General features: G+C 44.2%; 1 protein-coding gene across 3 annotated transcripts in view; it reads left to right on the forward strand.

Moving 5' to 3' along the window:
* Macroh2a1 (macroH2A.1 histone) overlaps positions 1-13,021 on the forward strand; it is a 70,235-nt gene that overhangs the window by 47,614 nt on the left and 9,600 nt on the right. For 2 of the 3 annotated variants that reach the window (XM_026398144.2, XM_026398145.2), the window contains exons 6-7: positions 6,798-6,888; positions 11,402-11,491. In XM_026398144.2, the coding sequence (XP_026253929.1) occupies positions 6,798-6,888; positions 11,402-11,491 (181 nt within the window). Of the gene's footprint in view, positions 1-4,969; positions 5,070-6,797; positions 6,889-11,401; positions 11,492-13,021 lie in introns of all 3 variants that reach the window. The other variant, XM_026398146.2, reaches the window with a different exon arrangement.

The raw sequence follows: 13,021 nt of genomic DNA on the forward strand, positions 1-13,021 counted from the left end.
CCAAGTGTTGCTTCTCAGAATAAAGCAGCTTATCAAGTCAGCCTGGGCACCAGTGTTAGAAACTAAGATGCCACTGTCCTTTCTGGAACCTTATACTCTTGCAGCATGAAATGGAGTGAGCATTTATATTTCAGAACATTATCTTTTTTTTTTTTTATTTTGGCAGGGGTGGGTACTAGGAATTGAACCCCTATGCCCATGCTAGGCATACATCCCCAGCCCTCAGAGCATTATTCTGAAGCAGTACTCTCAGGCCCTTTATTGGCTATTACTGTCAGGTGAAAATCATTGCATGTGGTATAAAAGGGGCAAGAGTCATAAAACTGACTCATATAAAATTTTACACAAAGCACATTGCAAATGTTATTATTACAGACATGAGTTTTGATTTGGATTTTAGTAAATGTTTCAAAAGGATACTGTAGAATGATGACTGTGTTCTATGAATCTTATTTTTCCATCTGTGACATTGAAATCAGTGCTTGAATATTGCAAGCAAACTGAAGTGGAGAAAGGTGATATTGTGCTTGCTCCAGCCCTGTAAGGCAGAGTTGCTAAGCTACTCACAGGAGGAAATGGCCCAGGGCTTAGGAGCAGGGACCTAATTGTTGTTGTTAATGATGTATTTCACATACTGAAGACTCTGGAGTGATTGGCATCATTAATCTATGATTTTACCCAATGTTCACACACGTTGTTGAATTGTTTTAAAAAAGAAAACAGTGCTATGAATCTGAATCACTAAGTGTTTTTGCTTCGTGGTTCAACTGAGATTTGCAGCCTTTTTTCAGAGTTTTTAAAACCTGATGGTTTTATTGCTGAAAAACACTTCCAATGTGTCTATCTATAAATCTGTGTCAGTGGTAGTAAATGATTTAGGGTTTCTTGGTAGAGTCAGTATTATTTGAAGCAGTTGGGAAGGCAGTCTAAGGAGGGTGTGTGAGTCTCCCTACCTCTTAAATGATCAGGACCATGGCTTCAGCACTGGAAGCCATTAAAGGCCAGTGATATGGGGGCCCAGGGACTTCTTCCCCCTTATCATGCCCACTTCTTCTGGTGTTGAAAAGCTGTATGGAAAGAGGGAGCTCTGAGGCAGCAGTGAGTGAGAAGGAGCCCTTAACCCTTTTCCACCACTCTGGCAGATGACCAACTTGTGAGGCCGACTAGGGAACCATAGAGTGGCTCAGGGCCAGGCCTCCTAGAACCTGCTCAAGTTTTATGGTTCCTCACTCATTCCCCAACTCCACCCCCCGCCCACCATGTGGACCCCAGGGAAAGCACAGTTCTCTTGAGAAATCTAGAAGTAATTCCATGGAAGATACCTACTTCCCATTCCCTTTAGTGTGGACATTGGGGACAGAAAAAGAATTGTATTTTGGGGGGGGGGGGCTAGCACGGACACATGAGAGCAGCCAGGCCTCCTTCCTTGCCCATTATGAGGGACACCAAAATTTGACAGTTGTAGCTAGATCCAGCACGTTATTCAGCTTATCATTAACAATCACTTTTATTTCCTAAAATTGAATTTATGACCAGATTATATTTAAAAAAAAAGATTTTACTATTTCCTGTAACCAAATAGGTCAGGTCAATGAAGGCTGTGTGTCCTTCTATAGCTGCAGCCCACCTGCTTCTTTCCTGTCGTTAGTGATAGACTGCCTCCTGGCCTGCCCTATGTAGTAGGTGCCAGCCTCCCATCCAGGTGAACCAGGTTGGCTGGGAGCCACCAAGAGCCCCATTTCATCTCAGAATTATATCTGAGGATGTTTCGTGTTCAGTGCTAATATGACTATAGCCACCCCAGGAAAAACTTGGGTACAGCAGGCATCACAGACTGGCTACAGCAGAGCCACTGAGGTTAGGATGATCAGACCTCCACCACGGGAGGGATCTTGAAGCTAGTTGGGCTCAGTTCCTTTCTCCCAACTCTACAGCCAAGGGGATGCCCTTCTGTTCTGTAGTTGGCAATACCCTGTGGTTGTTCTCTCCAGTGGCCAACAATCTTCACAGCTGTTTTAAATTCCCCATGCTGTGGTTTAAATCTTAGTTTCTCATTTTTTCCAACGATAGGACAAAGTAACCACCTTATTAAAATTCTGAAATTGTTCATGATCCTCCTCCTTCTTGGCAAATGAAACTGTTCTTGGGAATTCCCACAGTTGCCCAGAAGTTTGATTTGTGACCCACAAGTACCCATCCTCTGCATGTACTTCATATGTCTACATGCTTTGACTGACAGGAGGCCTCCCATGGCTGGGGTGTCTTGGCCCCACTACGCATATTTATGTGTAACCAGCTGGACTGTGGAGTCTTTTCCAGACTTGTGCATACATGGTCCATTTGCCCCCAGGCTTGGGGTTTTCCTCCTGTCTAGGGAAACTACTGTCTTTTTTTATGATCATCTCACTATTGGCCTCTTTCCACTGTCCAGCCTGCCCAAGCTGATTACCCATTTGTCTTTCCAAAGTGTCTGAACCAATTTGTCTTCTTCCCTTCCCATCCCAAGCACACAATTTCAAGTCCAGAGGATTTTTTAAAATTTCATATTCACATATATTTTACACCAGTAGAACTATTTTGTGGCTCAACCCCATAACCTGAAAACTTCTGCTGAGCCCTGACACAAAGTAGAGCACAGTTAGACAATCTCAACTCTAGCCTCATCCTCAGATGTGGGTGAGAGAGCAAAACAGCACTTGGTTGGCTGGGAGTTCCCAGTGCTGAGCAGTAGTGGACCTGAGCTACCGTGTCCATGCTTCTAGGAGCAGGCTGCTCTGGTCAGAAGAGAATGTGAGTCCAGAGAAAGCTGGGATTTCTACAAGGAACTGAGTTAGGCTTACAACTGTTCCCTCACTTCAGCAAAGTCAGTCTGCACAGTTTCCCAGAAACTCCTTTACCCTGGACAGAGACTGATTTTTCCCTAGGACAATCAGAGGAAGGCTCCTGAGGTCCCTTGCTGACTAGATGAATCAGAGACCATAAAAGTAGCTGCTTTTCCAATGAGGCATAGCTGAATATAAATCCAGAAGCATCTATACAAATTGAAAATGATCGTGTGAATTTTAAGGATGTGTGGTTGTTTTTTAACAAAAAGAAATCTTTCAGGTATATACTTAAAAATCTAACCATCCATGCCATGCCAAGTGTTTCTTTCCTTTTTTCTCCTTTGCTTCCCTCACTCACCATCCTGTATCTTCACACAGTGTAAGATGTTTTAATTTTTAATATTTTTGGTAGGGCAGGGATTAGTTTGAGTCTTTATAAACTACATTTGCTAGGACTTAAATTCAATACTAAATAACATAGTAAGGCCTACCACCTTATTCTAAATCCTGAGGGCTCACTTGCCTTACCCTGATGCTCCAACCCTGCCACTCATACCCCTTCTCCTTGAGGGCAATGGTCAGGCCTGGCCCTATGCTAATTATTTCTTTTCTGTGCTTCTGTCTGGCACCATAGCCTTGAGCTGCTGAGATCCCCCTTAGGCCTCCTCCAGATTCAGGGATATAAGTGTCCCCTAAATCAGCCTGTGGTACTGAGCACAGGAGCAACAGCCCAGAAAGTCCAATGGAGAAAATTAGTCTCTCTTCTAAGTTTTTAACTTAAAATGAGGGCCACCACCCTATGACAGGGCGTACATGGCGTCCTTTCTTAACTGTGTAACCAAATTTATTTGTACAGCTGCTTTCTTCTAAAGAATAACTTTTAGTAAGCAGTTCCCTTTTTTGAGAATCTGGCTCCTTCTAAGAATCAAACGTGGTTTTATATTTCTCATGCTTATAGCGTGTCAAGTTTTTTTGTTTTGTTTTCTTTTCTTTTTAACAAAATGCTTGACCCTGGAAATTCAGCAGCTCAGAGCTCAGTTACCAAGAGCCTCTTTGCCCAGAGTCTGTACAGCCTCTTATCCGAGTGAGCACCAGGACCAGAGCTCCTGCTCCACTGGGCCCCACAGGCCACAGTCCCTCTCCCAGCCTGGTTCATGGTAGGTTTGAGTACCAGCTCCTCTGTGGGCTGCTTAGGTGTTGCACTTTTTTGTAGCTGTTAGGACTTTACATCATTAAAGAAACTTTATTAAAGGACAGAGGGCAGGCACATGCAAACTTACTACAGATACTTGCATCTGAAGAAAAGGAAGGGAGGAGTAGGGCCAGGACAGCCAAATCCACAACTCACTCCTCTCTTATTCAGTGGCTCAGGGTTGCCTTGGCAACAGAACAGCAGTGTAGAAGACAGTCAGGGGGTCTTCAGAAAGAGCCAGATGACTGGTCAGCCTCAAGGAAACTGCTCATAAGCCATAAACTAGGGACTCTGACCTGACCAACAAGGTGAAACTATTAGGACATTGTGCTGCTGGAGCACTGCTGTTTTCTTCCTGGGTTCCACCAGAACTTCAGCATTACATGACCAATAAAATTAAGTCATTAAACAACAGACTTCTTGTTCCTTGTCACCCCTGAGCAGGGGAGGGGAACCCACCAGCCAGCAGTCACAGTGATGGGACAGCCTTAAAGACCCATAGCCACTTGGAAGACCATGGCAAAGCTACTAGGGGCGTAACCAAGCCAATTACTACTCCCTTTCACACTGCCCTAGTGCCCAGGGGTGAGGACAGTCACAGGTGCCACCTGGCACTAAGCACTCTGATTCTGGGTCCTGACAGCTGCTGTACTTTGGTCCCCAGGTCACAAGTTCCTCTAAAGAGAGCCAATACCCCCAATACCTTGTGCTTCCCTTCTGACCTAGGCGTCACCCCATAGCTGTGAGCACTCTGCCTAGCTTGCTTCCTTTCAGCACCCCAAGCGACATTGGAGTCTTCTGATTGAAATGGATTATGTTAGCCAGCGCCTCCCTATTTCCCTCCATGCCCAGTGCACTGTGAGTGTTCACTGCTATCACCTGTGTCCAGGGCTCACTTCTCTGCGACTTGCAGGCTCTCCTGTTATTTTCCACCTCATGCTTTTCTTTTCAGCTGAACCTTATTCACAGTGAAATCAGTAATTTAGCCGGCTTTGAGGTGGAGGCCATAATCAATCCTACCAATGCTGACATTGACCTTAAAGATGACCTAGGTAATTGGGGATGGGGTTCGGCACCACCAGCTGTCAGATGAAAAGTTATGGAACCCAGAATTTAGACTTTCATCCACCCAGACTCCAGAATGGTCAAGGCAAATTTTCAAATCCTTGATTGACCTTCGAGTACAGACCTTAAATATTACTTCAAGCTGTTCCAAATGGAAATGGTCTGATGTATTTCCTTGAGTGTGATTGGCCACATTCCCCTCAATTGCAATGTTTATCATCTAAATTCTCTTCCATAATGATCAAACTGACTGCTGGTTACTTGGGGGGGATTTTTAAATATGTGGGTTTTTTTTGTTTGTTTATTTTCTTTTTTCCTTTTCTTTTTTAAACTGAACAGTCTCAGGTAACTACAAAATGATAGTTTCTCCATTTAAGCCTTGATGAGCAATGATACTCAAAGCTTGAAAAGGAAGACACGCTACATTAGTGTGCCACTGAGCTGTCTTTCATTTACAAGCAGATTGGCTTGTCCCAAATTTACCACCTACTGACACTTCTCCCACTTTTTCTATAGTGAAAATACTGAATGGCTAAATGCCCCTTAATGAATTATTTGGCCAAGACAATGATATGAAATAGAAGGGCAGCATCTCTTTGAATGTGTTCCTGTGAAGGAAACTGCCTCAGGGCCATGGTATCTCCTGCTCAGAAGGGCAGAGTTTAGGGCAAGCACAGAGGTACTCCTCAGGTGTCCTGTGTCTGTTTCATCTTTTCATATAAGGAATTGTCAACTTAGGGCACTAAAGCCACTTGTCCCCTTAGGGGTAGAGAGCCTCCCCAGGCTATGCAGATACCCACAGAGACATTGTCATTCTAATACTGACTACAGTGTATTTTGTGTTCCTTTAGCTCCCAGCTATGGCCACTTTTGTAAGATGGCAGATGCCTTGCTAGGAGAGTTGCTTATTACGCAGCCTGGGCCCACTCCACACAAACCAAACTGAAGTCATAGGCTTCAGTGGGCTGAAGATGTGGGGACTGAGACTTAAAATGTCCTTCTTGAACTGTTTTTCCAACTGCCTCACACAATACTTTAAAAAAGCCACAAGCTAAAAAATAAAAAATGCAAAGATAATATTCAAAGTACATTTCATATTAAAATATATAAAATTAAGATTTACTAGAATAAGAGACAGGCCTGTAAAAGTATTTCTACCCATTGAGGGAATGAAGGCAATCCTGAACACATATCTGTACTGTTTTCAGGTTTTTGAGAGCTTCCCCTTGAAGGCAGACAAAATGGTGAATGCCACAAGAATGAACATCAAAGCCTGCAAGTTGACTACTGCAGACTAAATGGAGAAACTTGTTGTTTTGGTTGGCCTGATGGTCCACATTTTTTTTTTAAAGCAGATGCCATGTTTTAGTAGCCTTCTCAGTGGGGTGCCAGTGTTACAGGTTTTTGCGAAGTGAAATGGGGCATTTGTTGTTTTAATTTCTTTTAACCTTTGGAAATGATCTCATGTGTGTTTCTCTTTTTTTGGACTTGTCATTCAAATGTTTAATTTAAACATGTCACATTTGATATTCCTCCTCCTCCTCCTGTCCTTACCCCCATCCACATGTGCGCACACTGCGTGGACTGATTGCCCCCTGGGCTCATATGTTGGAATCGACCAGGTAGGACAGCCCTGCCATTGGGGCATTAGTAAATGTGCCTGTGCGTGGGTCTCGGTCCAACACAGTTGATCTACATTTGTTTACCTGTTATAGTTGCAAGTTGTACAGGCTGACATTGCCTCGATCGACAGTGATGCTGTCGTTCACCCGACAAACACTGACTTCTACATCGGTGGTGAAGTAGGTAATGCCTAGCCGGGTGCTGCCGAGTGTGTGTGTGCATGGTCAGTCGGCCGCCGCAGACAGCTTGATCCTTTGACAGCTATGCAGGGCTGCATTCATTTCACACTTCCAGCTGTCCTGACATTCCCAAGGCCTCCTGTCCCTGGGTTGTGAACCAGAGAAATACAGCTAGCTGTCAGCCAGGGTGCATCATGCAGCTCACCAGTGGGCACTTCTGGTTTGTAAACTGGCTCAGCAGCATCATTTCTTCCCTTACTTCCTGAGGCACAGCTTTGTTGGAGACTGGGTTCTTAGAGATCTTAGGGAGGATATGGTGAGATGGGCCGCATGCTTCTAAGACCACTTCTGTGCCCTGTAAAGAGTGGACAAGGGGTATGAAAACCACCTCACTTATGATGAGAAGTCCCTAGACAGCTATTCTAGATCCAGAAGGCACATTCCTCTCCTCTGGCAGCTGGCAACCCAATGTAGGTTTCCTCCCTGCATGCTCACTAGCTAAGTGTGGCCAAGGCAGAGAGCACTGAGGAGGCACATCCTGTGGCAGTGGATTCACAGTGTGGGGCATCAAGGCCCCTCTCCAATAATGCTGAAGGGCTTATGTAATGAAGCATCCGATGGTAATCCCAAAATTAATTTCTAGCTAGGAGTAACTTGAATCCTAGCCTTAACATCTTCTGGTTATTATGGGGCCCAGGAAAGCCACTTAACTCCTGGATACCTCAGTTTCCATAACTGGTAATAATAAGAATTACATGAACTGTAGGCAGAGTGCCTTGTCTGGTGTCTGTCTTGTGACTGGTGCTTGCTGTATGGTCTCCCTCTGATTGCAGATGTGATTTATATATACATTTGCTGGGTCTGAGAACAGCATTCTCAGTATTCAAATACAGCTTCCAAAGAGAACAGTGACATTCCTGACAAGTGCCAAGTACAGTCATTATGACAGATGAGGAACTTAGGACTTTGCTGAGTCCTGGACACTAGATATACAATAGCACAGCACCCTGTGGCTGCCCAGTTCTATTCAGTGTCACTAGCAGAGGAGCCATTCAGTCTTACCCGGACCACAGGATTTAGGCTCTTTGCTGTCCTGAGCATTTTGGACTTCAGACATGGATGGAAAGACAAACTGGATGAGAAAGTCGGGATTTGCCATCTGTGCCAAGGCCAAAGTGAAATCAAACTGTAGGCAATTAAAATAAACTCTGTTTTCATAAGATTTTAGAGGAGTTTAATAGCTCTTAAGACAGGGAGCTTAAGAGAAAGATGCTTCTTTTCTTAACCAAATGAAAACTTGATCAGAGGGAAGTACTTATATGGAGGAAAATAAATAAATGAACAGCAAAGGGCTAGTCCTTTTTTTAGCTGGGGGGAATGAAGGCCAGGGTTCATCCTGCCATCCAGAGCATTTGATAATGGAAATTATGAAGCTCCCTGGGCAAGAGGATCTCACCCAGGCTCAAGGAGAGGAGAAAATTGGTCAACTTGCTGTGGCCCACCAAAGGCTATGTTCAGCAGGATTATCCAGGCCTGGGGGAGAGCTGGAGGCTTTGAGACAGGGTGGCACCCAGCTAGGACACAGGCCCCTAAAAAAGCCCAGTCCTTTCTGAGCTGTCAGTGGGGCTGGATTAACAATGTTGCTAATGCTTTATTTACCCCTGTCATGCTTGCCCAGCCACCAGTATCATAGGGTCAGGAAGTAACCTGGGCCCAAGGTCAAGCCCCATATCCCTCACTAACACTGTCCCAGCTAGGACAAACCTCAGAAGGAATAAACCCTGCCAGGGCTGGAACCCAGTCTTCCAAAGCCCACCTCTGTGCTTGCTGTGCCTGGCAACCCAGTCCAAACTAGAACTGACCCCAGATGTCTCGTATAATCCCAAAACAACCATCAACCAGATTCATACATGGCCTCAATTGGTTCCAGCTCCCACGTTGATGTGTGAGAGGGGAAAAGAGGAAGCTAGGGAAGCAACCACTCCACTTCTCATTTTCGGTGTGAATTCCTGAGTCCCGAGACTGCTGGAAGAAGGAATTCGAGTGCAGGAATGCTTAGCCCCAGTGATTAACTTTTACCCATCAAAAGTTCTTTCTAACAGTGAAATAGACCACAGGCTTAGCCTGACATTTGCCCAAGCCTAAATTTTCGCTTAGGCTGTTTTGAACACTGATACTTATGCCTGCTTTCTAAGCATGAAATAATGTTCTTGTTCTCATGGGAGTAACACATGTTTATGCTTGGGGGCAAATAAGCCAATTGCTTTATGATTAACCCTGAAGTTAAGCCTAAAAAGCAAGAGTCTTACATTAAGAGTGTTGACAATATGGTTGAAAATGGGCCTGTTTCTTGTTAAAAAGTACACGTGTGTCTACATGAACATGTGCATACATATGTGTGTGTAGGAGTCAAGTCCTGACTGGGTTGATTGCCTGCAATCTAGGGTTCAGTTTTTTAAGTTTGGGAAATGCATTAAGTGTATTTTAACTTGCAATTTCACTTCTAATTAAAGCAATATTTAATTATAAGTAAAAATTTTAAAGTAAACACTCTTCCTAAGATAAAACACCTTTAATTAAAAATCAGCCCATTTTCTTAGGAAATATTTTGTACTTTAGAAAGTCTTCATGAATACAGTGCTGATCTTGTTTTATTTTCCAAATTTCCCAGTTCTTACAAAAGGGTAGATATGATAGAGAATGAGAACCTTAAATAATCCAGCCTGTGGCATATTTGTCACCCCATCTCCCCAAGCTTGAGAATGGGCTAAATGGGAAAACTAGTATTGGGATCCAGCTGATTTGCACTCCTGTATTGGGGTCTCACAAGTAACCTGGGCCCAAGGTCAAGTCCCACATCCCTCACTGACCCTGTTCCAGCTAGGACAAACCTCAGAAGGAATAAAGCCTGCCCGGGCTAGAACCCAGTCTTCCAAAGTATCTGCTTCCTGATGTGTGGAGTTTGGGCCAGGAGGCCCAGAACCTACTCCCTCAGGCACATGGCTCATTCAGCTGCCACCCCTGACATTTAACTTTATTACAGACATGCAGCAGCAGGTGACAGTCTCTGGATGTGACATTGTGACACCTGCCATGTAAAGCTTCTGCCATGTAAAGCTTCTGCTGCTTTTCAGGACAAAGGGATAAGAGCAGTCTGACTTAATGATAAGTGACACAGGATCCAAAGTTTATTCCTTTGGAAACCTAGCCCTCAGATCGCCAAGAGTCTCCCACAGGCAGGGGGCTGCTAGTCATGCTCATTCTCACACCCCTGACTTCCTGCAGCAGGGCGGCAACAGGTTCAGTTCCCGCTATCATCCCTGGTTCTGTCTTATTTGTGACAGTGCCCTGGCTGTTTGCTTTTCTTTCCAGACATTTCCTGGGGTTGATTCACCTTTGTAGAACAAGCCTGTGAATGAGGCAGGTTTTGCTAAGATAAATAGACATAATCCATCATTACCCAGTGAATCCAAAGAGAGCTGGGGCTGGTGCATTCTGATATACTTTGACCCTCCTTACCAGAATCACACCAGATACACCTTGAATTTTCCAAGACATATGGTGAATCTTAAGGGGAGTATATTATCCTCATGTGAGGAAAAGTACTTTAAAATGTGCAAAACTAAGGAAACAGAGCTTAAGGAAGAATCAGACCCCATTCTGGCCAAACTTTAAAGGGTGATATTGTCACTAATTTTGCTGCTTTTTAGCCCACATGAGATCTTAACCCAAAGTTCTTATAGGTATTGGTGACCTGGTTTGAGAACTTGACTTTCATAGATGTAAATGATCACTTAGCAAGCACCTCGATTCTTAAAAGCACCATATTTTGTTGTTTCAAATTTGATCTTGAGCAGTTAGCCTTCTTTTCAAACTTTTATACAACCCAGTTCATCTTTAAGCTCTGTATCTGATGTTACCCTCCTTTCCCTAAAATGATTCTGAATCGTTAGTGTAATTAAGAAAATACTGTCTGAGGCCTTTTTTTTTTATTCACATATTACACCAAAGCTGCAAAATAGAAACTAAGCATGCAATGTTAGTCCAAAGGGGGCCAAATATGAACACTTTTTCTGGGCCTCCTGCCAAGAGGAGAGGTGGCTGCTCGATAGGGGCGTGGTCTCCTCCTTCACAGACCTCCTTATTTGGGGCTTCTCCCCAGAGACATAGAAGAAAACCTAGGGCAGGCAGCCGCCTTGGAAGTCAGTGCCAACTGGGCTCTGTGCCCATGTAAAACATGCAGAACAGGCATCTTCACACCTCTGGCAGCATCACTGAGGCAGATCCAAATAAGGGGCAAGAGAGATGTGAGTAGAGGCCGCAGTGCCAGGGTGGTAACTGGCCCATGATAAATCCCTTCTAAATTTCACTTTCCTGAACGCGTAGTTCCTGTTTTGCAGCCTTATGGAAATTTAGCTGGTCAGATCATTTAAAGTACATAATCACCTGACATGCTAAGTGTCTATGTGTGCTGCAGGCACAGGATGGCACTCTGATCCCACCCTGTCCTTGTCTAGGAAACACGCTGGAGAAGAAGGGTGGCAAGGAGTTTGTGGAAGCTGTTCTGGAACTTCGGAAAAAGAACGGGCCCTTGGAAGTAGCTGGAGGTGAGGTGGGGAAGCTGTTGTGCTCATTTGGGTATGTCACATGCTATGTTGGGGAGATGACTTAGAGTTCAGAGGTGAGTGGCAGTGCAAATATATCTCCCGGGGCGAGGGCCCTATAAAGTTTACCACTTAGAGATTTATCACATGCAAATTGTCAGGGAGCTTAAGGTTTGTGAAACTCACCTTTGCAATTAAAAAAAAAAGTTAATAGCTCTTATAAGCTTGGCATCAAATTTTAAGAAATTACAGAAACTGAGTTTGGCAAATCTACAAACTGGGAATTCTAGACAGTGATAATGAACCATCTGCAACAATTGCTGGTAGCAGATGCAAATTAATAATTTTCACCCAACCACCTGTGTTTTTAGTGGGAAACATAGAAATACATATTTCTAATTTGCCATTCCTGATGGGAGAGGAAATAAAATGACTTCGAGCCTGACATGGGCAGAAACATTGCTTAAATCTAGAGGCAGAGTGCTTCTCACGGCTGCACGCCTGAATTTTAGAATTTTAGGTGATCAGTCGGGCATGCAGGACAGTGGCCTCCTGAGTCCATGCACTTTGGACTCCAATTTTCTTTTCTTATTCCATGATCCCCAGGACCCATTCTATCAGTAAATCTTGCTTCTGTTTTTAAAGTGAATCTTAACTCAATATGGACATCGGTAATTACTACATGATGTCCACACAGGCTCTCTGTCAGCTGGCCAACCAGGCCTTGGCCCTCTCTCCCCAGTGACTGCACATGACCCCCATCCTGGGCTAGTCTGGAGGCCTGATATGAGTGAAGGAGCAGCATTCCCTTTGCTGACCTGAGTCTCACCTTTGCTCTGCCATTTCTGATCTGCATATAAGGGGCATGACAGGCAGAGCAGTAACTTTAAGTTACTGTTGCACCAAAGTTCCATGTTGCACAAGGAAGTGCATACACAGCATTAGCTACCCAGCCACAAGCTGCTGGTCTTTCCCCTTCCCAAGCCCTGCCAGTATCAGCCCATAGACTTCCCCCCCCCCACAGTGCTCCTGTTTGAGCCCCACTTGTGGCCCTCCACATTTGCCCCCACACACAGAGAGCCACAGCTGAGGCAAACACATTAGATTTAGCATGGTTCAAGATAATTTTACTTAATAATAATACATTTTATTCTTGTATATAAGAGCTGTTTTAGAAAATATTATAAAAATTATAAAGAAGAAAACAAAATATACTCCTGCTCCACTGCCTGGAGATAATCTGTTAGCATGTTTCTTTCCAGCCATCTATGCATAATTTAGCAGTGACTTCAAATATGGACAAACCAGTGAGTTAAGCCTCCTAATCATAAGTTTCTGTAGGTCAGCAATGCTGCCCCATTTGTGAACCCAGTCAGCAAGCTGAACCAAGACTCACACCCAGACCCCATTTTTGTTAGTTTAGAGTTATTTCTACAGTACAGTGCAATGCTATCCACAGATCACTTCTCCTGTGTCTCCTAGTGCTACAGTCTTAACCCATATCCCTTGGACAATGCTGACAGGTATTCCTCA

Source organism: Urocitellus parryii, chromosome 1 (genome assembly GCF_045843805.1).
Source record: "Urocitellus parryii isolate mUroPar1 chromosome 1, mUroPar1.hap1, whole genome shotgun sequence".
Taxonomy (NCBI): domain Eukaryota; kingdom Metazoa; phylum Chordata; class Mammalia; order Rodentia; family Sciuridae; genus Urocitellus; species Urocitellus parryii.